General features: G+C 48.3%; 1 protein-coding gene across 3 annotated transcripts in view; it reads left to right on the forward strand.

Annotated features, from left to right (window-relative positions):
* Ksr2 (kinase suppressor of ras 2) overlaps positions 1-27,450 on the forward strand; it is a 367,153-nt gene extending 339,703 nt beyond the window's left edge. For 2 of the 3 annotated variants that reach the window (XM_075981914.1, XM_075981904.1), the window contains exons 17-20: positions 6,799-6,930; positions 13,879-14,008; positions 15,909-16,042; positions 18,127-27,450. In XM_075981914.1, the coding sequence (XP_075838029.1) occupies positions 6,799-6,930; positions 13,879-14,008; positions 15,909-16,042; positions 18,127-18,133 (403 nt within the window). In that variant the 3' untranslated portion in view covers positions 18,134-27,450. The remainder of the gene's footprint in view (positions 1-6,798; positions 6,931-13,878; positions 14,009-15,908; positions 16,043-18,126) is intronic. The other variant, XR_012911504.1, reaches the window with a different exon arrangement.
* Positions 27,451-27,926: the final 476 nt, after the last annotated feature.

The following is a 27,926-nucleotide window of genomic DNA, read 5'->3' on the forward strand; positions in this document are numbered from 1 at the left end:
ACCACCCTGTGACTGACTTCCTCCAGCTATGCTCTGTCCAGCTGAACCTCCCCAATAAAACCACTAGCTGGGGACTGAGCCCCCAAGTGAGCCTTTGGGGACCACTTCACAATTAAAATGTAACACCTATCTATATCTGCTGGCTGTCCTTGCTGTGAAAGGCAAGGGCAGGAGTCTATGACTATATTTTCTACTCTGTTGTATTGCTGAGGCCAGGGAGTCAAACTTACAGGCAGCTGTACATCCTTCTCAGGAGTGAGGCCTAAGATCCCCAGTCTGTGCCTCTATCGAGCCCGCCAAGACATGGCCACTGAGAGGTTCATAGGGCAGTCACCAACTGGGATTACCATTACAAGGTAGTGGGGTGTGGGGGTGCTGATACAGTACACCAGTAATATTTTATCTAGTTCTGGGGCTTCAGGGTCAAGGCCCGGCTGACCCTTTCTGCAGAGAGTTTTGTTCCAGGCTTATAGATGACCCTCTTCTAACTATGTCCTTGCATGGTCTCTCAGGTAGATGGGGGAGGGGAAGAGAAAAGCTGGGAGGAGAGAATGAAGGAGTGGAAAAAGTGACAAAATTCTCACGTCTGGCCCGTTTCCATGCTGGCTTGTTCTGTGTCTACTTGACACAGCTGGATTCATCAGAGAGAAGGGAGCCTCAGCTGAGAAAATGTCTCCATAAGATGGGCTATAGGCACACCTATAGGGGATTGTCTTAATTAGTAATTGTTGGGGGAGGGCCCATCCCTGGGCTGGTGGTTCTGGGTTCTTTAAAAAAGCAGGCTGAGCCAGCCTTGGGAACAAGCCAGTAAGCAGCACCCTCCATGGCCTCTGCATCAGCTCCTGCCTCCAGGTTCCTGCCCTGCTTGAGTTCCTGTCCTGACTTCCTTTGATGATGAACAGTGACAGGAAGTATAAGGGAACTCTTTCCTCCCCACATTGCTTTTGGTCATGGCTTTTCATCACAGCCATAGTAAACCTGACCAGGACAGAAATTGGCACCATTTTCTGAGGAATGTGAAGTAGGGTCCCACCCTGAGGTAGCCTCAGGCCTTTCTTTAACTCTTTTATCTCCTTGACCACAGGACTTGGCTCCATTACATGCCCTAGTACTCCTTTTCTCCTCAGACTGTCCACTTTGTGGTTCTCCCTGTCCAGCTTGCTCCTTTTCATTGTAGAGCTGCTAGATATCTCAAAGCCATTAATCCAAAACCCTTCGATTTAGCCCAGGCAGATTTTTAGGAGAAGGACTAAAAGTAACCACATGCCTTGCCAGACTGTTGCAATGATAGTCTCCAGTCCAGTGGCTGGTATCCTTCCCCTCCGGAACCGGTTGAGCTGGGCACCCACAGGTCAGGCCGCCCTCAGCACTGTCTTCCATGCTCCTACTAGGATGGCTCATTAGCCCCTCTTAGCGCGCCCAACCACTCTTCTAGTTCCAAAGTCCTCCACGTTCCCCCAGCACACAGCACGGTCAGGCCTGACAGCAATACCACAGTCCTGTTCACTGTTCTACTGCCGTGAAGAGACACCATGATCAAGGTGACTCTTACAAAAGAAAGCGTTTGGTTGAGGGCTTGCTTGCAGTTTCAGAGGCTTAGTCTTTTATCACCACGGCAGGGAGCATGGTGGTACACGTGGCATTGGAGAAGTAGCTGAGCTACATCCTGATCTACAGCTGCCTGCAGCAAGACACTGAGCCTGGTGTGAGCTTTTGAAACCTCAAAGTCCACCCCCAGTGACACACTTTCTCTAACAAGGCCACACCTCCTGATCCTGCTAGTCCTTTAAATAGTTCCACTCCCTAGTTACTAGATATTCAGATATATGAGTCTGTGGAGGCCATTCTTATTCAAACCACCAATTTCTAAGTATGACAGTCCCGTTGCTTAGGGCCGTGGATTTAGGCCTTGTTTCATCTTAATTATCTCTCTAAAACCCCCATCTTTATCATACATATATATTTATTATATATGTATATATACTATTTTATTATATATGTAAAACTGTCATACAGTAGAGTGTGTGTGTGCATGTGCGTGTATGTCTATCTATGTATATATACATGCTAGTAAGATGGCCAAGCCTAATGGCCTGAGTTTAGCCCCTGGGATCCACGTGATAGAAAAAGAGAACCAACTGCCACAAGATGCTGTCTGACCTACACACACACTCCCACAAATAAATTAATAAATGTAATCTCAAAAGTTTAAAAGTTAGCACGTAAGACAGAATAAATTACTGGCATATATCCATTGCACCAAACGATGGTTTTTGTATGGTATTTACTCACCTTTGTATCGTGAGCTTTGCCCAGTTAGCTGCCTCCTCACTTCTTTTTGGTGTCTCCCTTCTTTCTGGCCCATTCTCTCTCCCCAGTAGTCCCTCCTTCTGCTTCTTTGTCATATAAACTAAATCCTGAGCCCACAAGTCCTGCCTTTAGTGACGGTGACATTGAGAGTCCAGATTTTAGCATGAAAATCTGGGGGACAATCCCAGTCCATAACACTGCAAGATAGATGATAGGGACTGAGCTCACCGCGCATGTGCCTGACCCTGTAGAACGGGTGGAGCCGTGGTAACAGGCCTGCAGACAGGGAAGTAACATCCTTGAAATAACAGTCCCAGGATGTCAGACTCCCCAAGGCTGCTGTTTCCCAGAACATGCCACTGGACCGGAAGCGAAGAGGTAGCCGTGGAGATCCTCACAAACAGCTGCTCTGCCACCCTACGACAAAGTGTCGTTTAAGATGCCAGCCCTACCGTGCCAGCCCCACACAACCTGTTATTAATCATAATAATAACCATAATGAGGATGATTCGGACTCATCATTGGTGGGCCCGCTGCCATGGGAACAGGACACCCTGGGGTGTATGCACCAGGGCCGACTCCTAACCCTCTCCCAGGCAGGTGCCTACCCCAGCCCCAGGCTAATGGCACTTATGTGTCTGCCACACCCTCCCCTGTCCCAGTGGTTCCCAGCTTGTCGGCCCCTGTGAGGAGTGGCCATGTCTGGGAAAGGTTGGCTAACCCCCACTAAGTTCCTCATTGTGCAGTAAGTAGACTTCCCTACTTTGGCCTCAGTCCTCCAGATAAACAGATATGCATATGGGATGTAGTGTCAAGTAATTCCTATCCAGTAGTCATATGGCCCTGGCAGTAGACATAGCCCTAAACTGGACACTTTCATGTTGCTGTAGCCATCTGAGGTACAAATGAATGTGCCCTTTTGGCAAATGGAAAAATAGAGACCAGAGTGTGCCCGAGGCCTCACAGCTAACAAGCAGCAAATGAGTCTTTACGTCCTTAAATGTCAGCGGGTGTTCTTGATCCCAGGAGAAAGATGCCATCAACTCTGTCAACCTCAGGGTTTGCTAAAGTGTTTGGGCCCTGTGTACCAGCAGAGGACATAAACTACCACGTTGTTTATTCCCGGTAGAGGAGACGTTCTTGACCCCGGAATCTGGGCCATTCTCTTCTCTAATGTGTATTAAATGAAAAACTTTTCCTTCTCATGGGTATGGAGGCATTCCTCCTAGCTACAGCTAGGGTTGTGTTGTGTGTGTGCGTGCATGTGCGTGTGCATGCATGCGTGTGCGTGCGTATGTGTGCGCGCGTGTGTGCGCACATGTGCTTGTGTGTGTGTGTGCGCGCGTGCGTGTGTGTCTGTGTGCATGTGTGTGTTCCCAGCAACTACTGTGTAGATGCCAGGGATGCCACAAAACATGGTACAAACACAGAATAGCCCCACCTGACATAACACCGAGGATGGAAGCCCCAAGTTAAAATAGATTTCACGGTGGCCACTGACTGTGTCTGGCTCCTGGTGTAGAAATCTAGGCAGTGGACAGATGGCCCCGATGTTGGATGGAGAGGCACCTCAGGAGAGCCCCCCCCCACAGTGAGGGCGGAAGCTCAGTGATCCCCCATCTCAGCCTCCTTCCTTCAGCCCCTGTCTAGGGATCTCTCAATACCTGTGTTTATCCAGATGGATGGTGTGTACCCTCTGGAAAATAAGAATGTCTTGGAGAACTGCAGGTCTAGCATTTCTCTAGCTTCCTTCACCTACATAGGAAATGCATCAGCAGTGGAACCCTGAACCCCCAAACTCCTGCCACCTCATTAGGAGTTCTTTCCTTTAGGCCCAGGGTTTCTGAGAGTGTAAGCTGTGAGTGGATTTTAAGGAGAGAATGGACAAGCACTCTCTGTCTTCATTTTAATGTGCATTGGAAAAATACTAGTTTCTATTTATAACTGTGCTAAAAGTCACTTATTAAAATATATTTAAGTTTCTTTTTTAAAAAAATTGGTTTTAGTAAATCATTATCTAGATCTGGGCCACTGGCCAGACAGATGTATCTATGCAGATTTAACTTTAATTAAAGTGGAATCAGGGTCTGTGAGATGGCTCAGTGGGTACATGCACTTGCTACCAAGCCTCACGACCTGAGTTTGATCCCTGTGGCCTTCATGCTAGAGGAGATAATGACTCCCGAAAGTCATCCTCTGACCAACAACCACATAAGTTCTGTGGTGCGTGCGTGCGTGTGTGTGTGTGTGCGTGCGTGCGTGTGTGTGTGTGTGTGAGAGAGAGAGAGAGAGAGAGAGAGAGAGAGAGAGAGACTAGATATAGTTAAAAAAAATCAAAGTGGAATTAAATTTAGAGTTCAGTCTTTGGGGCTGGTGAGATGGGTCAGCAAATAAATGTGGCCTGAAGACCCAAGTTCAGTGCATAGGACATGGAAGAAGGAAACCAGTTTCTGCAGATTGTCCTCTGACTTCTAGGCATAGCTCAAGAGCACACAAACTCTCTATGTGTCTGTCTGTCTGTCTCTGCATCTGTCTGTCTATCTATCTATCTATCTATCTATCTATCTATCTATCTATCTATCATCTGTCTATCTATCTATCATCTATCTATCTATCTATCATCTGTCTATCTATCTATCATCTATCTATCATCTATCTATCTATCTATCTATCTATCTATCTATCTATCTATCTATCTATCTATCTATCTATCTGCCCTTTGGTCATAGTGTCCACCTTTAAAGAGCGAGACAGTCACAGAAATTGGTGGCTGGCACATTTGAGAGACAAGATAGAAAAACGCCATCCCTGAAGATGTTCAGACATGGGGAGGGTCCTGACTGAGTGCCCTAAAAGGACCAGCGCACACACCTCATAGAGCTGGGAAGCCCACCTGGAAGAGCTGTAGGATGCAGCCAGCCCAGTTCCCCCAGAGACAGTAAGCCTCCTGCTGTCATCTTGAAGTACCTGTCTCTTACTCATGCCCCTTGGCTAACAGCCCCTTCTCCTAGTCTTTGCTATGCCAGACTTTGTTGACTCCCAATGGGAAGCCTTACCCCCTCTGAAGAGTGGTTGGGGCAGGGAGGGAAGGTGGAGGGAGCAGGAGGAGGGAAGGGAGTGGGAACTGGGATTGGTTTGTAAAATGAGAAAAGATTTTTTTTTAAAAAATTTAAAAAAATACAAGAAAGAAAGAATGAATGAATGAAAGAATGAATGAAAGTAGGAAGAAAGAAAGAAAGCTTTATGCAAGGGCCACTTAGTCATCTGTCCCCAGTGGAGGACTCTGATCTGCTGCAAGGTGTTGGAGCAACCTTGCTTTCCTCCTCCTCTGGCCTTTACCCCAGGAAGTGGCAGATATACATAAGGACAGTGACAGCATTTACCCGCAAATACTCAGTGCCCTCTTGTTTCTAATGGGGGAAAGAACAGAGCCCGCCTACCAGAATCCGTGTTCAAACACAGGGTACATGTTGCCTTCCTATGCACTGCCATATCTTGGTTTCTAGAACCCTCCTGAGGTCACCTCCAAGGGTTATGACCTAGCTTTCCCTCTGGCTTGGATATTCCTTTTGTTCCCATGGTGGGATTTTCTGCCACATAAAGCTTGTCTCAGATGTGTCCTCAGCCTGGACACATGCCTCTGTTGTGATTCTTTGTGTGATGTTTGCCACTGTGTGGCCTTTTTCCTGTTTGCATCATCCTCGTTGGCCTTTTTCCCCTGTCAGTCTTGTTCACGATTGCAGATCCGGTGCCAGGAATTTACTAGAATGGACTATTTGGGGGACTTGAGGCATTAAACTTTGAGATCTTGCACAGTTCCTGACTTAGGGTTTCTTTTGCTGCAGTCAAACACCATGACCAAAGAGCAAGTTGGGGAGGAAAGGGTTTATTTGGCTTTACTTCCTTATCACTGTTCATCACTGAAGGAAGTCAGGGCAGGAACTCAGGCAGGGCAGGAGCCTGGAGGCAGGAGCTGATGCAGAGGCCATGGAGGGTGCTGCTTACTGGCTTGCTCCTATGGCTTGCTCAGCCTGCTTTCTTATAGTACCTAGGACCAGCAGCTTAAGGATGGCATCACCCACTGTGGCCTGGGCCCTTCCCCATTGATCACTAAATGAGAAAATGCCCTACAGCTGAATCTCCTGGAGGCATTTTTCTCGACTGAGGCTCCTTCCTCTCTGATGGCTCTAGCCTGTGTCAAGTTGACGCACAAAACCACCCAGCACAGCTCCTCTAGAGGCAACCTTAGACTGCAGAGCGCAACGTGTAGGAACAAGAATGGACAGTATCCAGCAAAGATGAGCAAGAGGGCCCAGAGACTGTGGACCCGAGGGTGGCTTGGCTGGTTTCCATCATTTCTTTCCCTGCACCTCGGTCTGGCTCTCAGACTCATATGGAGGGCCAGGGAATGCCCAGGGAGGAGGGTAGGAAGCCGGGACCTGGGGTCACTGCTACAAAACAAGGCTCTCTGGGGCTTTGCCTCTGCAGGCGAGAAGATAAGCTGCGCATCCAGAATGGCTGGCTGTGTCACCTGGCCCCAGAGATCATCCGCCAGCTGTCCCCCGACACAGAAGAGGACAAGCTTCCCTTCTCCAAGCACTCGGATGTCTTTGCGCTCGGGTAAGTGGGCCGCACCCCGGCCTTTGACCTCCACAGTGTGGGTAGAGCCACTACCTAGTGTCACCTTTGGAAGAGTCAGGGCATATGTTGGTAAGGGCAAGGTGGTGGGATTTATGGATGAATTTGGGGGACCTGGGGATGTAGTAGAAAGAATGACTGTTGCACACTCGTACGCCTGGTTTCATTTATGAGACCATGGCAAGTTTCCCTACTCATTCATTGTTCTTTCATTCCTTCATTTGTTCATTGTATACCAACTCATTGTTGCAGTGTTCATTGTGTATTGCGTGCCCGTGAGCCACTTCCAAGGTGGCTGCCCATGATCATTCCACTGTGGAAAGCCGTCCACCCTGCTACGTGGAGGCGCTCCAGTGAGCTCCCAACATGGCGGTCTCCTCTGCTCTGTGGAGGCTGCTCTGGTGAGCTCCCAGCATGGCAGCTAAGAGCCTTGTTGCAGATATGAGCTGAATCTGAGTGTTAGACAGCATCGCTCCCGCCATGTTGTTTTTTTTTAATTTTTTTTTGAATGATGTATTTACATGTAACAAGATACTTTGACAGGTGTGTACTTTACATAATGATGGAAACCCAGGCAATGCACACCTCTGTCGCCTTACAAATTTCATTGAGTTCAGAAGGGTTCACAAGTATCCTGACAAGGAGCGGCTACAGTTCAGTGGAATGTGCAGTCTCCTTCTGACGTATGCGCCCTGTAGGCAAGCCACTAAGTGTAGATGGCCCTCGAGGACAGGAGATAGAATCTCTGCTGTTTTCAGGAAGGAAGGAGCTTCAGAACTATTTTGACTGCTGCTTTTCTAGCTCCTGGGACTGAGACCCAGGGACTTGTGTGTGCCAGGCTAGTGCTAAGCTTCTGAGCTGCCTTGGCCTCAATGCTCACTCCACTCCGCCTTGTGGAGAGATGCTGCACTGGGGATGAAGGCAGGACTCTGGGGGTAAAAGAGAATGCAGGTACCAGCCTGGGAGGCGAGGGAGAGCCTCCAGCAGGAAGTGACTGGAAGCTGGAGTCAGAGATTAGATACAGGGAGACAGGTACTCCAGAGGGAAGGTAAGTCATCTACAAAGGAGGACTATGTAGCCATGGGGAAGGTACTGATGGATAAAGATTCAGGGAATAGGGCTTGGGTGAGACACTAAGGAAGAAAGCAGTGTCCAGCCTTTGTGGACTTAATGGTGGCATGAAGGAGTTTTATCTTCAAGGCACTAGGGAGCCATGGGTTGCCACGGACCGGCTCAGGGGAACCACTCCGACTGTGGGAGAAGCAGGGTCCTGGTAACAGGAAGGCACAAGTTCGGCGAATGACAGACAGACACAACACACAAGAGAGTGGTTGGAATCTGCTGCGATTTTACTGAATTCATGTTTTCATTAATATAGTATTCAAACAAAGAACAAATCAGAAGGTCATGTGTCATTGGTTGGCACAGTATGAAAGCTTCTTTTAGTCACATTAGCAATATTTAAGAAAAGTACATTATCAGGAACAGGTGTTAGACATAAAGCATCCTTAGAAGAGGAAATTTTGTCCTTGGGACTGTAAACCTCAGACAAGTGGTTTCATCTTATGAATAGAAAGTTTCTGTCTCATTATCGCTATCATGGCCCTTCCTCTTCCTTACCCTTTATTTCATCTAGTGACCAAATATACCTAATCAGTTCTCTGCACCTGCTGAAATATACTTTTTAGTAGCTTCTTATGCAGCAGACATCATGGGGGTTAGGATCTAGCAAGCCTATCCATAAAGTTCAAAGTATAATAGTCTTTGCCCATCAACATTAACCCATCTATTCCCTTGCTCATCATACACCCTGTGTATGACAAAGGTTCTGCTGTAGTCTTATACATTCCCATACTGTGCTTTTCTATCCCAGAGCTGTTTCTGAAGAGAATGATCCTTGTCTTGTATATATATATAGAATATCATTATTATAAAAGAGATTGTGCAAAGCTCATATCCCACATAGCCAGCTAATCGAGAAACCCGTCTATGCCTCAGCTGTGGCTAATACCAGGCTGTCTGCCATTGACCTCCAGGAAGCCTAGTCCCATGGGACACGTAGCTCCTGTCCGGCATAATGACATATGTCATGTCACACAGACTACACTGGAGTTGGTGTGGCAATGGGTAGTTATAAAATAGGTTAGTGGGGTGACTGTCACAGGAGCCCCAGTTCAACCAGATCACTCTGGCTGCTCTGCAGATAACTGTGTGGAGAAGGGCTTGGTGAAGGCTGGGTTTCCCTGAATCAGAAGCTATGGGTACAGGCTCAAAATAAAGAGGCCTTTACAGGGTATAAATGCTGGGGCTTAGTGAAGGGGTCCCAAGAGAGCTGCCATCGGCATGTAGAAAGACAGTGGTATTCTCCATGGTAGTAACCTTGAAAGCAAGGTGTGGTTGGGTTATACAAAAAGGTTGGGTATGTTCAAAAAAATTTTGACAGCTTTGGAGATAATTAGCAGAGTTGGGCAAATCCACATCTGGAGTTGGAAAGGGAGGCATTTGTGAGTCAAGAAGTAGCATCTACAGCCGTGGGGAAGAATGAGAAGCCCTCAGAAGCATAGGAGGATGGAAAGAGACCAAGGCATAGATGCAGTACGCCAGTCAGAGCGCTCAGAAGGTCCAACCAGGAGATGGGAATAATATACAGTATGGTGTGCTTATAACTAGCATGCAGGAGACTGTGGCAGGAAAACCACTTTGTTTGTAGGCTAGCCTGAGCTACAGATTAATAAATAATAATAATAATAAGCAGGGTCTAGGGAGGTGGTTCAGTCAGTCAGTGTTTGTTATGCAATCATGAGGACTTGAGTTTGTAACCCCATTGACTGTGTCAAGAGCTGGGTGGCTGGGTGCTGGGAAGGCAGACACAGGTGGGTCCCTAGAGCTTGATGGTGAATTAGTGATTCCAGGCCCAGTGAGAGACCCTGCCTCAAAATACTACAGTGGCGAGAAATTGAGGCAAGATATCCAGCAAGCTCTCTGATCTCCATACATTTGAACATACTTGCTCATGTATATTTAGGTGGAATTTACATACACACAAAAGCACATGTAACACTTGCATATGCACACACCACCACCACCAGATGAGAAAAGACAGCTGTCCCCATCCCATAAATAACCATGAAGATCGGTGGCTGATTTATGGGATGGATTTGAAGAGTGGAGAGACACTGACCAAGGAAGCTGCAAGGTTGTAGATTTGTGCAATTAGACCTGTCATCCCTGAGGCGCATTAGAGAGGCAGTCAGCCTCCTGTAGAAAAGCACCCCACTGTGCCCTCACTGTGGGCCCCCGACTGTGCATTTGCAGAAGATCTCAACCCTCAGAGCCCATCATTTGAGCCCCTTGAGAAGTCATCACTTGGTCTAACTAGTTAATTCCCAAATCTTTATCTAGTTAGATATCATTATCTGGAACCAAATTACAGTAATTAAGTTGGTTTATTTTTATCGTGAATTTAACGAGAGAAAAAAATGTAATTAACAAAATGTACTAGAGTAAGTAATTGGTTTCTCGCCACAATTTTCATGTGTAACTTTCTTTTTTTTAACTCCTCAAAGTGAATCCTCCTCTTAAAAGTTGTGTTAGGAAGGAGGTTTTAATGAGCCTTTTATTGGTGACACTGTTGGATCGCGATGGACCCCGTGCTCTCGGACTCACGCCAATTAGAAGCATCCCGTTGCCAGGGAACCTCATGTTCAGGAATGAGTTAGAGCATAAAGACGCTGGTGGAAATGTACTGAAAACTGTGTTGAGCTTTTCTTGTGTGTGGTAGCATACTGTCTTCCCAAACATCTTCTCAGGCGGGGGTGGGGCATGCTGGCCTGGATCAACCGGTGACAAGCTGTGCCGCAACTGGTGGCAGAGCCCAGGTCCAGACCAGGGCCACCCTAATTCTGTGCTGTTCAGGGCAACACAGCAGCCCACAGACCTGGAAGTGAACCACACTCAAAGGCTTGCTTCTCTCTGTTGCAGATTAAGCTTAATAAAACCTCTGCAAGAACAGGGGAGGTGGCTCAGTCCTAAGGATGTAGCATGCAAATATGGGGGCCTGAAATAAAAGCTGGGTATGGTAGTGCGTGCCTGTGATCCCAGCACTGAAAAGAATAGACGGGTAGGTCCCTGGAGCTCAATAGCCAGTCTAAATGTACTGATGAGTTCCAGGCCAGCCAAAGACCTTGTCTTACAAAACAAGCTGGGTGGTGGTACACACCCTTAATCCTAGCACTCGGGAGCTATAAGTAAGCAGATTTCTGTGAGTTCAAAGCCAGTCTGGTCTGCATAGTAAGTTCGAGACCAGCCAGAGCTACATAGAGAGACCTTGTCTCAAGCAAACGAAGTGAACATACCTAAGAATTGACACCTGAAGTTGACCTCTGGCATCCACATGCATGTGCACATAGGCACGTAAGCACAGACACACATACACATGTGCTCATATGAACACATGTGCACAAGAAAGAGAGTGAAAAGCAATCAGTGCGCTGGAATAATTTCTTGGGCTCTGGATGGAGGAACTGGGGAGCAGACATGGTGAACAGCTGGTCAGGATGTTCTGAGTCTGTTGGTCTGTTGTGAAAGGCACACTCCCGGGTCGGTCCCTTCTTATCTGCAGGAGTCAGCTCCCCTAGGCAGGGATGGCCCACCAAGGCTAGCAAGCCGCTAGCTCATCAAAGCATTGGAATAAAAAGACACACTGAGCATTAGGCATGAGGCTTAGCACGGGGGGCTTGCTTAGCATGTACGAGGCTCTGGGTTCTCACACAGCAATTAAAAACCAGACCAAACCCGAATTCCTCCGAAGACTGTCAATCAAACTGAGCTTCATGCTTCTACACTGAAGCCAGTGGTTGAGTGAGTTAACCGTACATAACCTTAAGGCATAACCACAACACGGGTGAGACGCTGGGTTCCAACCTGAGCAACAAAGAAAATAAAACACAGAAAAGATATTTTTACTGTATTATTTATATATTTATTTTAACTTTAAAAATTGAGATTATAATATAATTACATCATTTCTCCCTTCCCTTTCCTCCCTCTAAACCCTCCCATGCAGCCCGCCTTAATGTCTTACAAATTTATAGCCTCTTTTTCCATTAATTGTTATTCACACACACACATGACACACACATACATATCCTTAAGTATAACCTGTTCAGCTTGTATAATATCACTTGCATGTTTTCAGAGCTGACCATTTGGTAGTGGATTACCAACCAGTGTGCTCTTCCCCAGGGAAGACTATTTCTCCTGCTCTCTTTAGTTGCCTGTAGTTCTTTGTGTAGGGTTGAGGCCTCCTGGGCTTTCCCCTGTCCACTTTAACTGTTGCTGGTGCCCTTGTTCAGCTCAGGTTTGGTCAGCACACCCAGGGACTAGAGAGGTGGTTCCGTGAGTTGCAGGCCATCTGGGACTACATGGCTAAGAGTATTTGCTGCCCTTGTGGATGTCTAAGGGTTACTTCCCAGCACACACCAGTCAGCTCACAACTGTGGCTCCGGTATATCTGACACCCTCTGCTGACCTCCATGGTGATGGGCATGTACCCTCCCCATAACACTTCATTAAAAATACAACAGAATTTTAAATAAAATAAACTTGCCTGTGAAGACTTGATTTAACACCGTCCTTGGCCAGTCAAGAGAATGCCAGAGTGACTTTGTGTTCCTTAAAGAAAAACTCAGAGAAGCTGGGTGGCGGTAGTGCACGCCTTTAATCCCAGCACTTGGGAAATAGAGGCAGGCGGATCTCTGTGAGTGCAAAGCCAACCTGATCTACAAAGGGAGTTCCAGGACAGCCTGGGCTATACAGAGAACACCTGTCTCAGGAAAAGAGAGGGGGAAGAAAGCCCAGAGGTCTCCTTGTGGAAGAGGAAACATTTTTATTGTGATATTTCCTGAGATGAGTAGAGAACACAGATATTTGGCCACAGTGACATGCAAGCCTCCCCAAAGTCAACTGCCACTATCCTCATCACTGACGGCACTTCATGTTGGCAATTATGTGCCATCCGGCCATCACCCTGTCCGCAGCCAAGCTCACCACTGGCACACTTTCTCCCTTAGTGCATCGTTGTGATTTATGGGATGTACAGCATGGCAAGTATCCGTGGAGTAATCCTAGCACTGTATCCAGATGCTTGGTGTCCCACATAGCTACCCTTCCGTGGGCATAGAGAAGGGGCGTGGCTTGCACCGCATCTTCCCACTGGTGTAGACTCAGGCCTATCTGCATCATGTCACAGTCTTTACATGTTTCTTTCTGTCCACACTGTGATTCATCCTCACCGTGAGAAGCTATGGGAGTCAGGGCTCCCCATCCCACTGCCCCTCATCGGCACATTGTTTGCTTTCCTGAGCCTTCCCCATCCATGCGTATGTGGTGGTTTTTAAAGACCCGCACACACCTCATCCTGTTGTCCACACCTAGGGTGATCTACTGAGGATTTTTTCATGCTAGCAAAATGTCTTACAAATAGTCTCAAGATAATGTGGTGCTGTTTCATTTTAAGGAGTTGTTATAGTACATATATCTACTGGTTACTACTGAGATGTTAGGCTATGTGTGCCCTTTTCGGTATTTTATGTAAGGCCATAGAGAGCAACCTCGTGAATAAAGTATTCAAATGCAGTTGTTTCCTGGAGTTGTGAGTAACAAGGTCAGAAATGGCCGCCATCTTGTGTTAAATGATTCAGGTAGAGTTGTATTCATCCTGGCCTCAGTAAAAGTATTCTGGGGCAACAAACCTAATGACTAACTTCAAGAGGGTTTTAGACATAACAGCAGCCCCTTGGGGAGAGACTGCAAAGGGAGTGACTAGCCAGGAGGCTACCACTGTTTGTACAGTGGGTGAAGAGGTGGGTACCTGGGTCACAAATGACACACCACAGCAATGCCTCATTAACTGTGTCCACTACCTGACAGCACCATCTGGTATGAGCTCCACGCCAGGGAGTGGCCATTCAAGACTCAACCAGCAGAGGCAATAATTTGGCAGATGGGCGCAGGCATGAAACCCAACCTCAGCCAGATTGGCATGGGAAAAGAAATCTCGGTAAGTCTCATGAGAGGCTGTGTCTGGGGGACAAGGAGAGAAGCAGACACAGTCCTGGGATTTCTTGGTCCTGTGTGTGACAGCTATAGAGGCTTTCTCAGAGAGTGACTTGCTTGGCGCTTTTAAGGCAAATTTAGGGCAAATTCTCAGCACTATGCCTGCAATTTCAGGTACCTGCCACCAGGGGTGCAGTAACACTTGGTCGCCTCCTGGAAATGGATTGCTGTTTCAGATAAAAATCAGCGAATACCTGGTTTGATATTTTTTAAAAAATAGTCATTAAAATATCACAAACAGTATTATCACTTATTTTCACTTACGTCCAACAATAGTATTAAACCGTTGTCTAACTCAGAGTATGCTAGACAGACACCAAGAAACCTAATGACAAATGAGTACTCTTCCTCTTTAACACAATGGGGAGAATCCTCTCTTTTGGTCAGAAGACAGGTAAGTTGGGGAAGCAGTAATTCTCTCAGGTGTTTAACATGACCACTTGCCCTCAGGCTCCTCTTCCTGGACAAGGATATGATGAAAATTAGCCTCTCTCCTCTGTAACTTTGAGGGGCATCTGCTAATCGAATGGGATGTAGCTAGAGACTTTAGGATTTCCTTCTATCCCTCACTTTCAAGAAAAATGTCAAGAAACTCTGTTGATCTTCTATTGGTCTCCATATATCTCTGGCCCCCTTGCCATGAGCCTCCCTAGATTACTAGAATGGCTAATCAAGTAATGAGAAGGGGGGCGAGAATGGGGGATAAAGTGAATGGGTGAGTAGCTAGATGGCAGAAGAAGAAAAATAAGTGAATGTATGAGGATTCATGCTTCGTGGACAGTAGCTAGATGGATAATTGGATGGAATCTTGTGTGGATGGCGAGTGATAGATATCTGGTGGTGAGTAGATGATAGATAGATAGATAGATAGATAGATAGATAGATAGATAGATGACAGATAGATGATAGATGATAGATAGATAGATAGATAGATAGATAGATAGATAGATAGATAGATGACAGATAGATGATAGATAGATAGATGATAGATAGATAGATAGATAGATAGATAGATAGATAGATAGATAGATAGATAGATAATTGATAGATAGATAGATAGATGACAGATAGATGATAGATAGATAGATGATAGATAGATAGATAGATAGATGATAGATAGATAGATGATTGATAGATGATAGATTGATTGATTGATAGATAGATAAATGATAGATAGATAATTGATAGATAGATAGATGATTGATAGATAGATAATTGATAGATAGATGATTGATAGATAGATGATAGATAGATAGATAGATAGATAGATAGATAGATAGATAGATGAGAGAGTGGACAATTTATATGTGTATGAACGGATTGATGGTAAACGAAGAAGCATGGGTTCATGTGGATGGATGGATGGATGGATGGATGGATGGATGGATGGATGATGTATTTTGGTGAATGGATGGTGGTATGGCTGGGTGATGGATGAATGATAGTTGCTAGATGAAGGATTAATGGTTGAGTTGATGTGGATGGATGTATAGATAGTAGACAGATTGATGGATGGATGGGTAGGATGGCTGTGTATATAGTGAGTAGGTGGGTGGTAGCTAACAACTGGATGATGGATAGATGGTTAGGTAGATGGGTGGATGGGTGGATGGATGGATGAATGTGTAGATAGGTAGATGGGTGGATGGATGGGGGTAGTGACTACTGAGTAGATGGATGGATGCTGAGTAGGTGGATGGAAGGGTGAATAATGGAGGGATGTGAAATGGGCAGAAGGGTGGACAGATGGCCAGCCCCAGAGCAATGCCCAGGTACTGAGGCTTAGATGAGGACTCAATAAAGTCCCTACTTAGGTCCACTCATGGCTCACTGGTTTCTTCTAGGACATCCTGCTCTTCTGCTGGGCCTTTGAACAGGAAGAGCGGCCCACCTTCACCAAGCTCATGGATATGCTAGAGAAACTGCCAAAGCGAAACCGCCGCCTGTCGCACCCTGGGCATTTCTGGAAGTCTGCAGAGTACGTGTTCTCCTCCATACCTCCCCCACTGCCTTACCCTTTGACCTTTTACCCTTTGATCTTTGTCTCCTTTTTGGTCTCCTCCTCCAACCCTTTCCTCAGCCATGCCACTCCATGTACCCAGCACCCAGGTACCCCACTTCTCTACCAACATCTGTTCAGGGGAGCCCTTAATGACACTGGGACCCTCAAGTCTGCTTGTGACTGGCACAGTGACCTCTGGCTTATTTCTTCCCAATGACAGATGATGTCTCAGTCTAAGCAGCTGTTGTGTGACTGGGGGTTCCTCTATGAAACCTGACTGGCAGGGCCCCTCCTACCTGGGCCAGCACCTGCCCCCTTCGTGGCAGATCTCAGCTCCCAGCATCCTCCATTGCAAAAGTCTGAGACAGGAAGGGCTCCCAGCTGTTCATCATCCTCTGCAGCGGCTTCCTTCTTAGGAAGGTCCATGCCCCTCCTTGCCATTGCCTTAACTGTAGATCCATTGCTTTCCCAAGACCAGGAACGTACATCTCACCCCACAGTCCCCTCCCTAAGCCTGCCACCATGATGGCTCTCCCTGGAAGCTGAGAGGGAGGCTGCTGAGGGGGCCCCATTTCCTATTGCCGTCCTAGGTACTCCCACAAGCTCAGGTATGCACACCTGTGAACACAGACTCCACACAAATCTACACACATACATACATACACACACGAGAGAGAGAGAGAGAGAGAGAGAGAGAGAGAGAGAGAGAGAGAGAGAGAGAGATGCACTCAGTTATACGCACACCTCCGTACACAGGAGCATTGAATGGAAGTACACCCTAAAGCCTGCTCATGTAGGCAAATTCACGTACAAACATGAGACGTTACATAGAGATACTGCATGGCCCATGAGGACCCATGCACACCCTCATTTAACATTGCCCTGTCTGCTCACCAGGCATGTCTGCACACAGATGTGTTGATGTGGGGACCCCATGGGTCCCCATGAAGACCCTTGAGGTTCCAGGAGATAGGCATATGGAGATAGCCCTGCCTCTGCCCTTCACGTCTCTTCTCACCCCAGGGCCCCACCCATCTCCTGGGCAATTAGAAAGAATTCAGAGTTCACAATCCGGGGACACAGGTTGGAATTTCCTCCCTGCCGTGGATAGCTTTGTGACTTGGGCACATCCATTGGCTTCTCTGAGCTACAGTTTCATGCTCTGAACATTGAGGGCAGTGAAACCCATAGCAGGGATACTGTGAGGCACCTCAGACAACCAATGTTCACTCTGCCCTGGCTACCACTGTGTGCCAGGAGTGGGTAACAGCCTTGGACTGGCAGCCTGGTAACACTTCGAGTCAGCCATGAAATCACCAGGCAGGAGGCAGCTCATGGGTGTCACTCTGCCTTCTAAGAGTGCCCAGCTTGTCTGGGGCTGTAACACTCAGAGGTCCTTTGGGCCAGCACCCAGTGGCCCCTGGGCAGATGGGCTTGAACTCACTGATGGGGCGAGGAGGAGGCAGGAAGCCTTGTGTTCTAGGTTCTTCTCTAGACACAGACTGAAGAGACTAAAGGTACAGGGTAAGTTGTGGTCCTGTGTACCCATGATGCTAGAAATCCTGTGGAATTTTCCATTACATTGTATTGTGATTCCTCCTGTGTGTGTTGAACTCCTGTGGTGGAATCAGAGCCCATGCTAAAAGGGACATGTATGATCACGCGGGTCTGCTCTCCCATCAGTGGTCAAACTTGTCCAAGCCTACACACTGGACTACCTGCTGTCATGAGCAAGTTCTGTGTTCAAATCTTGGCCCTGATGTTTCTTAGCTGTGCGCCCATAGGCAAACCACATAACCTCCCTGATCCTCAGCTTTGATTTGAAAAAAGGATACAAAATGCACACAGCTAAACCCCTCCAGGCTAAAATGAAGTCAGGAATAGGCCACAGTCAGTCCAGAGTCCAATGTACAGTAGGGCCTTCATCAGCAGAAGCCCTTCTGCTTGGAAAAGACAGGAGCCCACCGAAAGTCACTCTCTGACAAGATGTTAGCATTCAAAAGATGGCATGATGGGACCCACATCTTTCTTATCCACCCTTTCTTCTCTCTCTCTTCCAGACTGTGACCATGGACATGGGCCAGCATCACCCCCAAACCACCTCTTCTTCCCTGCTCTGCCCTCTGCCACCTCAGGAGGCCCAGGCTCGCCACCAGGGGAGTCCCAACACAGGCCAGCCTGGGGGGACCCGTGTGATGACGTGAAGACCATGGAGGCTGACAGCATCTTGGACCTGCACCCCTTTACTCAGGCAGTATCAGGGACCCCTGAGCTAGATCAGACTGGTCCAGTGAGGCTCCAGTGCAGGTACAGAGCCACTGACTGAACACCACCCCTCCGGGCTGTGGAGACCAAGGCACACGGCCCTGTGGACAGACTCTCTCACAGGACCGTGCGCGCACATGTGTCCACGTGTGGATGGGGCCTCCAACTTTCTTTGCACCCGGACAAGCCTGCCCAGCTATGGAGTGTCCCAGCTGTGCTATCCCAGAACACAGGACAGGGATGGAAGCAGGAATGACTCCCAGGTCAAGGTCAGAGTGGGGAGAGGTGGGCTAAGCTTGTGAACCTCTGTTTTCAGAGGCCCCATTCCAAGCTGGAAGTGACTGCTAGCCCCTGGGTGCACAGCTCCGAAGGACACTAGGCAGTTCTCTGTGTATTTTTAGCACGGGGGTCTCCCTGGGGACCTTCCTTCGGCTTCACCTTCATCCTGTTTTCTAAGAACATCCTGACTCAACTCACTGCCCACCCTCGCCTGGGCAACTCGAGAACACCATAGCTTCTCAGCTGATAGGACATCTGGGGGTCCTTTATAGCGGGCCGTCATTCATGGCACCCCCAAAGTCTGAGGCCTGAGAACTGGGGCTGTGGGAAGAGGGTTCTGGTACATTCTCTTCGGTGGCGGTGACACTGCTGGAGTTGGTTCTTTCACGGTGATGGATTCAGGTCCTGGGTAGGCATAGCGGGCTGCATGGGTGTGTGGATAGCTGTTTACAAAGGTCTCCCTGACTCTCACCCGCTGCGTTCGAGTGGGGAAGGCATGTGTGGAGTTTCCGTGGTCTAAACTCTGGCCTGGTGCTGAGTCCTCCGAGTGGATTCCCCACTCAGGGCTCTGTGGCCCTGTGCCGCCCACCTATTCTGCCCACTCAGCCCATCTGCCATGTCGTCTTTCTCTCCCCGCTAGAGATGGAAGCTTTTCTGGTCTGTGTTGTTCTGCCTCACCCCTCCCCCACCACAGAATCCCTCCTGAGGGATACTGAGAACAGGTGGTATAGAGGTTACGGATTCACGTTTGCAAAGCCCTGTCCCCAGTGACCAGACTTGACACCAGAAGAAAAGCTGTCCCTAAGCAGAGAACTAGCAGAGGTAGCAGGATAGAGAAATTTAGCCAAGCATCCAGAATCGCCCCCTTCCTTGGTGGCCCTATTGGATGCACACCCTGGGGCCAAGCCTGCTTACGAAGCAGGAAGATTAATTGACAGGGGTCACACTTCAAGGGAGACTTACCATATGGCACCCTCAAGCCTTCTGCAGGGCCTGTTCTCAAACCCCATTGCAAAGCTCCCTCTACCTGTGTCAGGGGATCTGGGGCCCCACACAAAGCTGCTTCCATGTGAACATCTCTATCCTGGTGACATCTGTGTCTCGGTCTCGGCATTCATGCATCTTGGAGACATTTTACACACGTTCACTTATGTCCCAGGGCTCCGGTATCTCTAAGGACCACTCTTATCAGGAGTTGCATCCTCATCTAAGAAGCCCCCTCCAGAACCCATCCTTGTGGTCAGGGCTGCACTGAGACCTGCCCCAGCAACATACTAAACACCTAGAATTTAGTTCCTCCTTTCTCTTTAATCAGATCAGGACCTCTTTGGTCCATAAAACTCCAGTCTGTCACACACCTTTGTATCAAGAGAGGAAGTAAGAGAAGAGAGGGCCAGGGAGGGCTGAGCCACTGGGAACCAGAAGCGTCACTAGGCGCTGGAAGACACTCATCTGCTTCCGCTATTTGCCAATAATGACCCAGTAGAGGCCAGAGAGGAAGATCTCTTCACAGGTCCAGGTTCCCCAGGGAAGTCAGAGGAAGGCATCTCTTTACAGGGAGCAACTGACTCCTGACCTAGCTCCCAGGGCTCTATCCTGCTCTGTGAAGGATCACAGACTTAAAGAAACAAAAGTGTGGTGCCAACCTGCCTTTAATCCTGGCACTGTGGAGGCTGAGGCAGGAGGATAACAAGTTCGAGGACAGCCTGGGCTACATAGGATTTCTGAAGACCCATTTGTGATTAAGGACTTGATTGGTTCAGGGAGAGCCCCAGCCTTCTTGGCTCCTAAGTCACTCTTCCGCTTACGGTACCTGGGTCCCTTGAGCCTAGGTCTGGGTCAGGTGTCTCCTCTTCACTCTTGCTCCTTCCTCACCTCCACATCCACTGAGACCTGTGCCTCGGGTCAGGTTCCATCCTTCCCTGGCTTCCTCCCTCCCTCCCTTAGCAGGCCCTGGCTTGCCAGTAGCCTCTTAATGTGCAAACACTTAAATCCTGAGACAAAGAACTTCAGTGTCTTCCCTGAGGAAGCGTCTGAAGCTGGTCTGTTCCTCTACCCTGCGCTGAGCCGAAAGAAGAGAGGAGGCCGTGGAGTTAGATGCGTTTCCCCTTTAACTGCAGGCCCGTCCAGCACCTCACTCTGTACAGTCACACATCTACCCACTCCACTAACATCAAATGGCTTCTGCCCCTGCCTCATGTTGCAGATCTTCAGGGCACAGGTTTTTAGAGGTGACAAGTCCATTCTAGCCTTGTCTGGAGACATCTCCTCTGTCTCCATCCCCAGAGCTAAGCCAGAAACTCCAAGGGGCCCCTTGGATTGCTCGGCCCATGTTCTCTCTTACTGGTCAGAGGGGGAGAATCGACCTGTCCAGTGCTCAGTCCCCTTGTTCTCTGTAGCATCTTGACTTCTTGGCCAATAGGAAAGCTAGATGGGTGTTGCTAGGTAGGTGGCTATATTCAGGATACTTAGGTCAGGAGGTGGGTAGAGTGCTTGTCTAATACCACAAAGCCATGAGTTCCATCTCCAGTAACACACAAACCAGATATCATGGTGCATGCATAAGTTCCATACACAAGAGTTAGCGGCAGGGGCATCAGAAGTTCAAAGTCATCCTTGACTATATTGTGAGTTTGAGACCAGCCTGGGCTTCATAAGACCTTGTCTTGAAGAGGATTTTTTTGTAAATTTAGGAGACTTGCCGCCTCCCATCCCATGTTCACACATTGCATAGCTCCCCAAATATGCACAAATCCAGCCTCCCCTCATCTCCCATAGCCCTTGTCCCTAGCTGCACATGGTCACCTGAGGTGCACACACCAAGCAAGTGCCACACACTTAACCTGGGGTCATCGAGCTCCAGGCTGCAAAGTGGTTTTTACATCCTTTGTAACGGAGGATGAAAAGACAGTCTAAAGAGGAAAAATATGACTCAGGAAAATTCAGTGCAATTCAGATTTCCCATCGGTCCCGTATTATCCCCAGCAATGACAAAATTATTTGCAAGAGAGACCCCGGAACCCATAGAGTCAAACTATATTGTTGCTTGGTCAGGGGCCAATACAGCTGACTTATGAGACAGTGGGCTGTCTTACGGATGAATAAACCAACCAGAGTAGAAGGGGCCGGAGGCTGTGGGAAGCAGCCTACAGAGGTGCAAAAGCTGAGAAGGGACAGGCAGTGTCTTGGCCCTGGCCAGGCGTTGTGTCTGCCAGCACCGTGAATCAAGCCCTTGAGGCTATTGTGAGCTATCAGATGTGTCAACTGTCACCCACAGACTGCCTGCACCCCACAACAACTGTGAACGTGAGCAGCGCATGGAAAACATTAAGGGGTTTTGTTTTGGTGTTGTTTGGTGGCTTCCTTTTTAGGCATCAGAGGTGCAGGATGCCTGGCTAGCTGGACTTCAAGGCTGCCTTGGTCAGCCAGCAATGTTAGTACAGACACAGGCTGGCTTAAACAACACACACTCATTTCTCCCAGATCTGGGGTGTCTCTGCTGTGCCTTCTTGCCATCTCTTGTCTATGGTGTCTTTTTTTTCTATGATTACTAAGAACACTGCATTTCTCCTTGCTTAGGGTCCTACCCCTCTGACCTCTTCAAAGATGCTTTCTGTGGGTGTGATGTTGATGGCTTCCCCAGGAGATGCTGGGGAAAGACTCAGCATGAGCATTGTGGGAAGTCACCCTTCAGTTCTGTACCAAGACCCTGGAGGTAACTGAGGTCGTGGGTTTCAATACCTGCAGGCCTCCCGTCTTTGGCTTTTTGTTCCCACACTGGCCCCCAGCTTGAATTCCCAAACAGACCCTTCCTGTCTGTCTTGCCGGTCTTCATTACACTGTCCACCTTTCTGACAACTGGTCTTGTTGCCTCTATGTTGGCTTCTGTGGCAAACTACCACACACCAAGAGGCTTTTCACTATCCTGTTGGTCCAAAGTCCAAAACAAAATGTCCATCCCATCGGAACTCGCCAGCATTTGATTGCTGCCTCCTGACATGTGCTGGCATGTGATGAATTCAACACCCCTTGGCTTGTGGGAGCACCTCTCCAGCCTCTTCTTTTGTCCCCACCGGCCACACTGGTCTCCTTGCATCTCTACCTTTGTGTGGCTCTTCTATGTGGTCCCAGTCCTGATGAACCAGGACACTGTGTATGCGTTACTTTTCTTGTGACTCTAACCAAATGCCTCAGAGAAGCAACATAAGGGAGGAATTATTATATATTTGACTCATAGTTTCAGAGCGCTCAGTCATCTGTGGCTGCCTGGCTCTATGTTCCTGGGCCTGTCTTGAGGCAGACTGTGATCGTGGTGTGAAGGTGAGGAGGGGGAACATGTTCATCATGATGAGAATGGGGGGGGGGGAGGTTCCTCATGGCAAATAGGAAGGGGATAGTGAGAAAGAGCAATACAGGGAGGGGTCAGGGTAAAATGTCTCATGGCCATGTCCCCACCGGCCCACTTCCTTCAGCTGGGACCCACCTCCTGCCCTTGAGTGTGGCATTGTGAATCCATCCAGGGCCTCATAGTAGATTAGGTCAGAGGTATAGAACTGTCTTCAGAAACATCATCACAGACCTCACACCCAGAGGTGCCTCGCTGATCCCTTGAAAAATATCTCTTAATTCTGTCAAGTTGACAGTCAAGGTTACCTATCACATCCCTTTACTCAAGTGTGACCTCACCTGAAGTAATACACCTGTGTGACCCTGCTTTGAATCAGGGCCCATCAGGAGGCCCCAGGACACGACTCACACTCTAGGACCCCCCAGTAACCCTCCTGTGTGTGGAGGTGTCACCATGGCTCCCCCAGATAGATTTCCCAGAACCCCTGGGCTACTTCTCAGTCCTACGCATGACGCCATGTCCTGTCCTTGAGTCCTGAAAGTCATAGACTTAGTATGTGCTTGGTAAAAATGGGCCATGTGGGCGCAGCAGTAAGCTCATTGGGATGAGGGCCTAGAAAGATCTGTGTATAATAGATCTAGAAGAATGAAGATCTAGACCAAAGAGAGTGAATGTGTAATGTCTCTATCATTGCCACCCCTTCTTCTACCCTTGGCAGACATTACTAATCAATTTCAGCACACCTTTCAACTGCACCAATAGAGTACTAGCCAGGTAAGCCCCAAATATGACTATACATGCTGGAAAGGGAGGCTAGGTCCCTCAGAAAGCCCATTCTAACCGTCAGTGGTGGCGTTAGACCTCATGCCTCAGAACATTCCAGAAACCCAGTCACTTGGGCTCTCTCAATGGATAGTCTGCCTATACAGGATTCACTTTCCAATTAGGGGATTTAACAAGCTGAGAAAGGATTCTTTCCTAGTAGCCGTGTAGCTGGTACCATTTAGTAAACTGTTTGATTCTTGGAGAGAATCATTTATTCTCTAGGACAGCTTCCCTACCACAAAACAGCTGGACTTGGTAGCCCCAAAGATGGACACCAGGAAAGATAGCTGCAGGCATACTGGTAGGCTCAGGAGCATGGAGAAGGTATGAAGTGCAGCCAGGAAAGTCAGGATATGTGGTGTAAGGTGTCGAGGAAAAAGAACCTGACCTTAACTGCCTTTTGGTCTCTTGCCTGTATGAGAAACTCAAAATCAAGTTTTAACCCAAATAGCCTCTGAGGTCCTAGCAGACCCCAAATTCGCTCTCCTCCTGAACCCTTAAAATGCTGCTGATACCAATGTGGTGACCAGTAGGACCTTGCTTGGGCCACCTCTTCATCTCTTGCCCATGTGCTGAGGAAGAATGAAAAGGAGCCATCATGGACTTAGCCTACATGAAATCTGTAGAGTAATGCCCCTCTCCAGGGAGCTGGCAGCCTTTGTTCGTGGCTATGGGAAATTCACATATGGATTCCTAGATTTGAAAGTCTGATGGTTCAAATTAATACTTAATTTTCTTTTCCATGACTTCAAAGGAAAATTCCCAGCCTGGCTATTTTCTTCATGTCTTAAAATGCCTTGACTTCTCTCCATCAGCCACTGCAGGTGCCAGGATAGGAGAAATGCTAGGTCCAGCATTGCAAGAGGGGACTCTGCCATGACAGGCCATGCCCAGGAAACAGCCCATCACAAAAATAGATGTCTGTGATATGCAGAAGACTAGGGGGCCTCGCAGGGGCCATGAGTGCACATGAGTGTGGGCAGTGGTCCATGCATGGAGGTGAAGCTGAGGTCTGAAGGAGGAGGAGGAGGCAGGAAGGTCAGACTGACCGAATTAGACATCTATTAATCTTGGCACTGTTGACCTTAGACCTAGTCACTTCTTGGGTTCCTGTTATAGCCCAGGCTAGCCTCGAACCCTTGATCTTCCTGTCCCTGGTGGAGAAACAGCCACTAAACAAAGTAATAGAACGTGACAGCTCTGTCCCTGATCTGGGTGTGGCCGATGGAAAAGTCTCTGCATCACGTCTCTAGTCAGATCCAGGGGAGCCAGCGGCCCAGAACTGGAGGAGCAGATAGAGGGGAAGTGGGCACTGTAAGAGACTGGAGCTTGGTGAGCGCTTTGGAATTTGACACTGTGGCCACCAAGTGCCTCCTGGGATAAAAGCTGGGCCACTGGGACTCTGTTCCCTGAGGGTCAATGAACCCCATCCTCATTCTGCCCGGAGTGGAGCATTGGATTATGGGTGTCTCTGCTGTACATGGGTTAGTCACCGGCCCTTCTCCTTAAAGCCTGCCCTTGTCTGCTTTGGTTTCTCCGTCATGCTCTCCCACCACCGCTCGTACAGAGCTCTGTTGTGTCCACCATTGACCCGCAGACCCAGAGGGACACACTAGAAAGTCCCACCACAGATAGTCTGGCTGTGCCCCCTCCTCTGGACATTGTGCCTCACTCCACACGGGGACCACTGGAGCACTGACATCAAGGACACACAGGAACGTGGAGACGAGTTGATGGAAGGACTCCTTCACACTCTACGTAATTCTCTAGAGAAATGGGCAAAATGCTGATTTGTTATCGGAGAGGCTGACATAAGCCAGGGGCCATAGAGACTCCCAGACTGAATCTATAATGGGACCTAAAGTGTAGCAGAGAATGCATTAGCTCTCTCGGTAGGTGGGGTTTCTTCCGTTGATACACAGAAAACAGCACCTTGGCCAGCTATAGAACTCTCTGGGGTGGGGGCTCTCAGATCTATTTCTCCAACTCACACTTCTCTCTCTACTTCCTCTGGCTGACTGTGACCTCGCCAACAATCTCTGTGTCCTGGGCTCTGCAGGAGCGTGCTTTGGATTTTCATAGCTTTACAAAGCCCTTAACCCTCCATCTTTGCTGGTCCCATGTAGATGGCTGCTGCTGTCCATAAACAGCGGCTCCTTATCACCCTAGTCTCTGACATCTCGAAACCCAAGTGAACGCCTCACCCCATAGCGTACCTCTCAGGATACTCTGGGCACTTGCAGCTGAGACAGGGAGATGGTAGGTGTCTCCCACCCATTTAGATGCTGATGACCTGGGGACAACTGGATCTCCCAAGGAACAGCTTGAAACAGCTTCCAGGTACAGGGGGTTGGCAACCTAACAGAGGGAACTGAGAAATCTCCAGAAAGACCCTGCCCTGACCATCAAGGCCTTTGTAGAAGCAGGAAGCTTTCCTTCCTGTCCCACAGCCCCAAGGTCAAAGCCAAGGCCGTCATTGGGGACACACAAGTCTGGCTCCACAGGCCAGACTCTGCAGCCCACTTTCCCACTCCAGGTCTGTTGTTCCTACTTTCCTGACTTTTGGTCTTTCATGGCGGTCTGCTCTACAGACCCTTCTGTCGCATGTCCCAACAGGTGGACAGCTCTCCAAGTCACCAACTTGAGGAAAATCCCTCATTGTAAAAAATGGCTTTCTTTGTAAATTACTCTGTTGTCTTTTTCTAAACAAAGTATATATACCTATAAATGCTATATATATTATATATGTGTATATATATAAAGACTAATTCTTGTACAGCCCTCTGCGGACCTCAGGCCCACACTGTTTTCTCCATGTCTGTCTGTAATGACTGTTGCAGAATGAGCTGATGTATGACCTAGGCTTCCCATTTCCTTCTGGACCACTGTCTCTTCCTCTTTCTAGATCTGTGTTATTCTCTGTCTCTTTCACTTGTTGCCAACATGTTGCTGGGAAAGAATATTTGATTTAGATGCCATCCAAGAAAACAAGCAGAATGGGTGTATGGGTAGATGGATGGATGAATGGATGGATGGGTTTGGTGGATGGATGGACGGACGGATGAATGGATGGATGGATGGATGGATGGATGGATGGATGGATGGACGGACGGATGGACAGCTTAGTGGATGAGTAGATGGATGGGTGAATGGTTAGATTGATGGATGTATGGATGGGTGAGTGGGTGGATGAATGGGTAGGCAAATGGGTAGATGGGTAGGTGGATGGATGGATAGATAGAGGATGTATGAATGGGTTGATGTTGAATTGATGTTGGATGAAAGGGTGGGTGGATAGGCAGGTAGGTAGATAGCTGGATGGACGGATGGATGGATGGATGGATGGATGGATGGATGGATGGATGGATGTTGAATTGATGTTGGATGAAAGTGTGGGTGGATAGGCAGGTAGGTAGATAGCTAGATGGATAGGTGGATAGACTGATGGATTGGCAGACGGGTGGGTGGATGGTCCACTGTGTATATTTGTACAGATCATTTATAAAGTTTTCTACACTTCTCAAAAAAGTATTTCTAACCTGGGCTGTTGGACAGTCTGTGAGCTTGTGAGCCGGCAAGCCTGTTGTTTCTTGTGTTTAGTGCAATGTTTAGTGAGAATCCAATGTCTGAGTTATTTATGCCAATAAAGAATTTGAGAATTACTGCATCAACTGCTGTCACTACCGGTGTGAATTCTGCTGTTGTCTGTTGTGTCAAAGGAAGCCTGCGGGGTTGATGATGGTTGATAGCTCCCAGGCTGATACTGCGAAACAAAATACCCACCTAACCCTACAGCTTACAGCAATGAGAATTTATCTTCATGCACCTGGGCTGCGAGTCTAGGTTGGGCTCCTCTGAGAGGCTCTTTCGGGGCTTCTGGTCATGTTCGAGGTCAGACTGAAAGTCATTCCATATGTGTTCATATGGACATGAGAGCCAGACCAGAAAACACAAAAGTACACGCAGACTGTTGCCTCCAACCACTGCCACCAACACTCCACTGGCCAGCATTGGTCTGACAACCCAGCCTTTCACAGAGGGGTTGCAAAATCCACCACAGCACAGGCTGGCAACGTCCACATGGGGAGCCACAGATATGCTTCTCTGGAAAGATGTATGTGGTGTGGACATAGCATTCCCGTG

The sequence above is a fragment of the Microtus pennsylvanicus genome, chromosome 1, assembly GCF_037038515.1.
Source record: "Microtus pennsylvanicus isolate mMicPen1 chromosome 1, mMicPen1.hap1, whole genome shotgun sequence".
NCBI lineage: Eukaryota > Metazoa > Chordata > Mammalia > Rodentia > Cricetidae > Microtus > Microtus pennsylvanicus.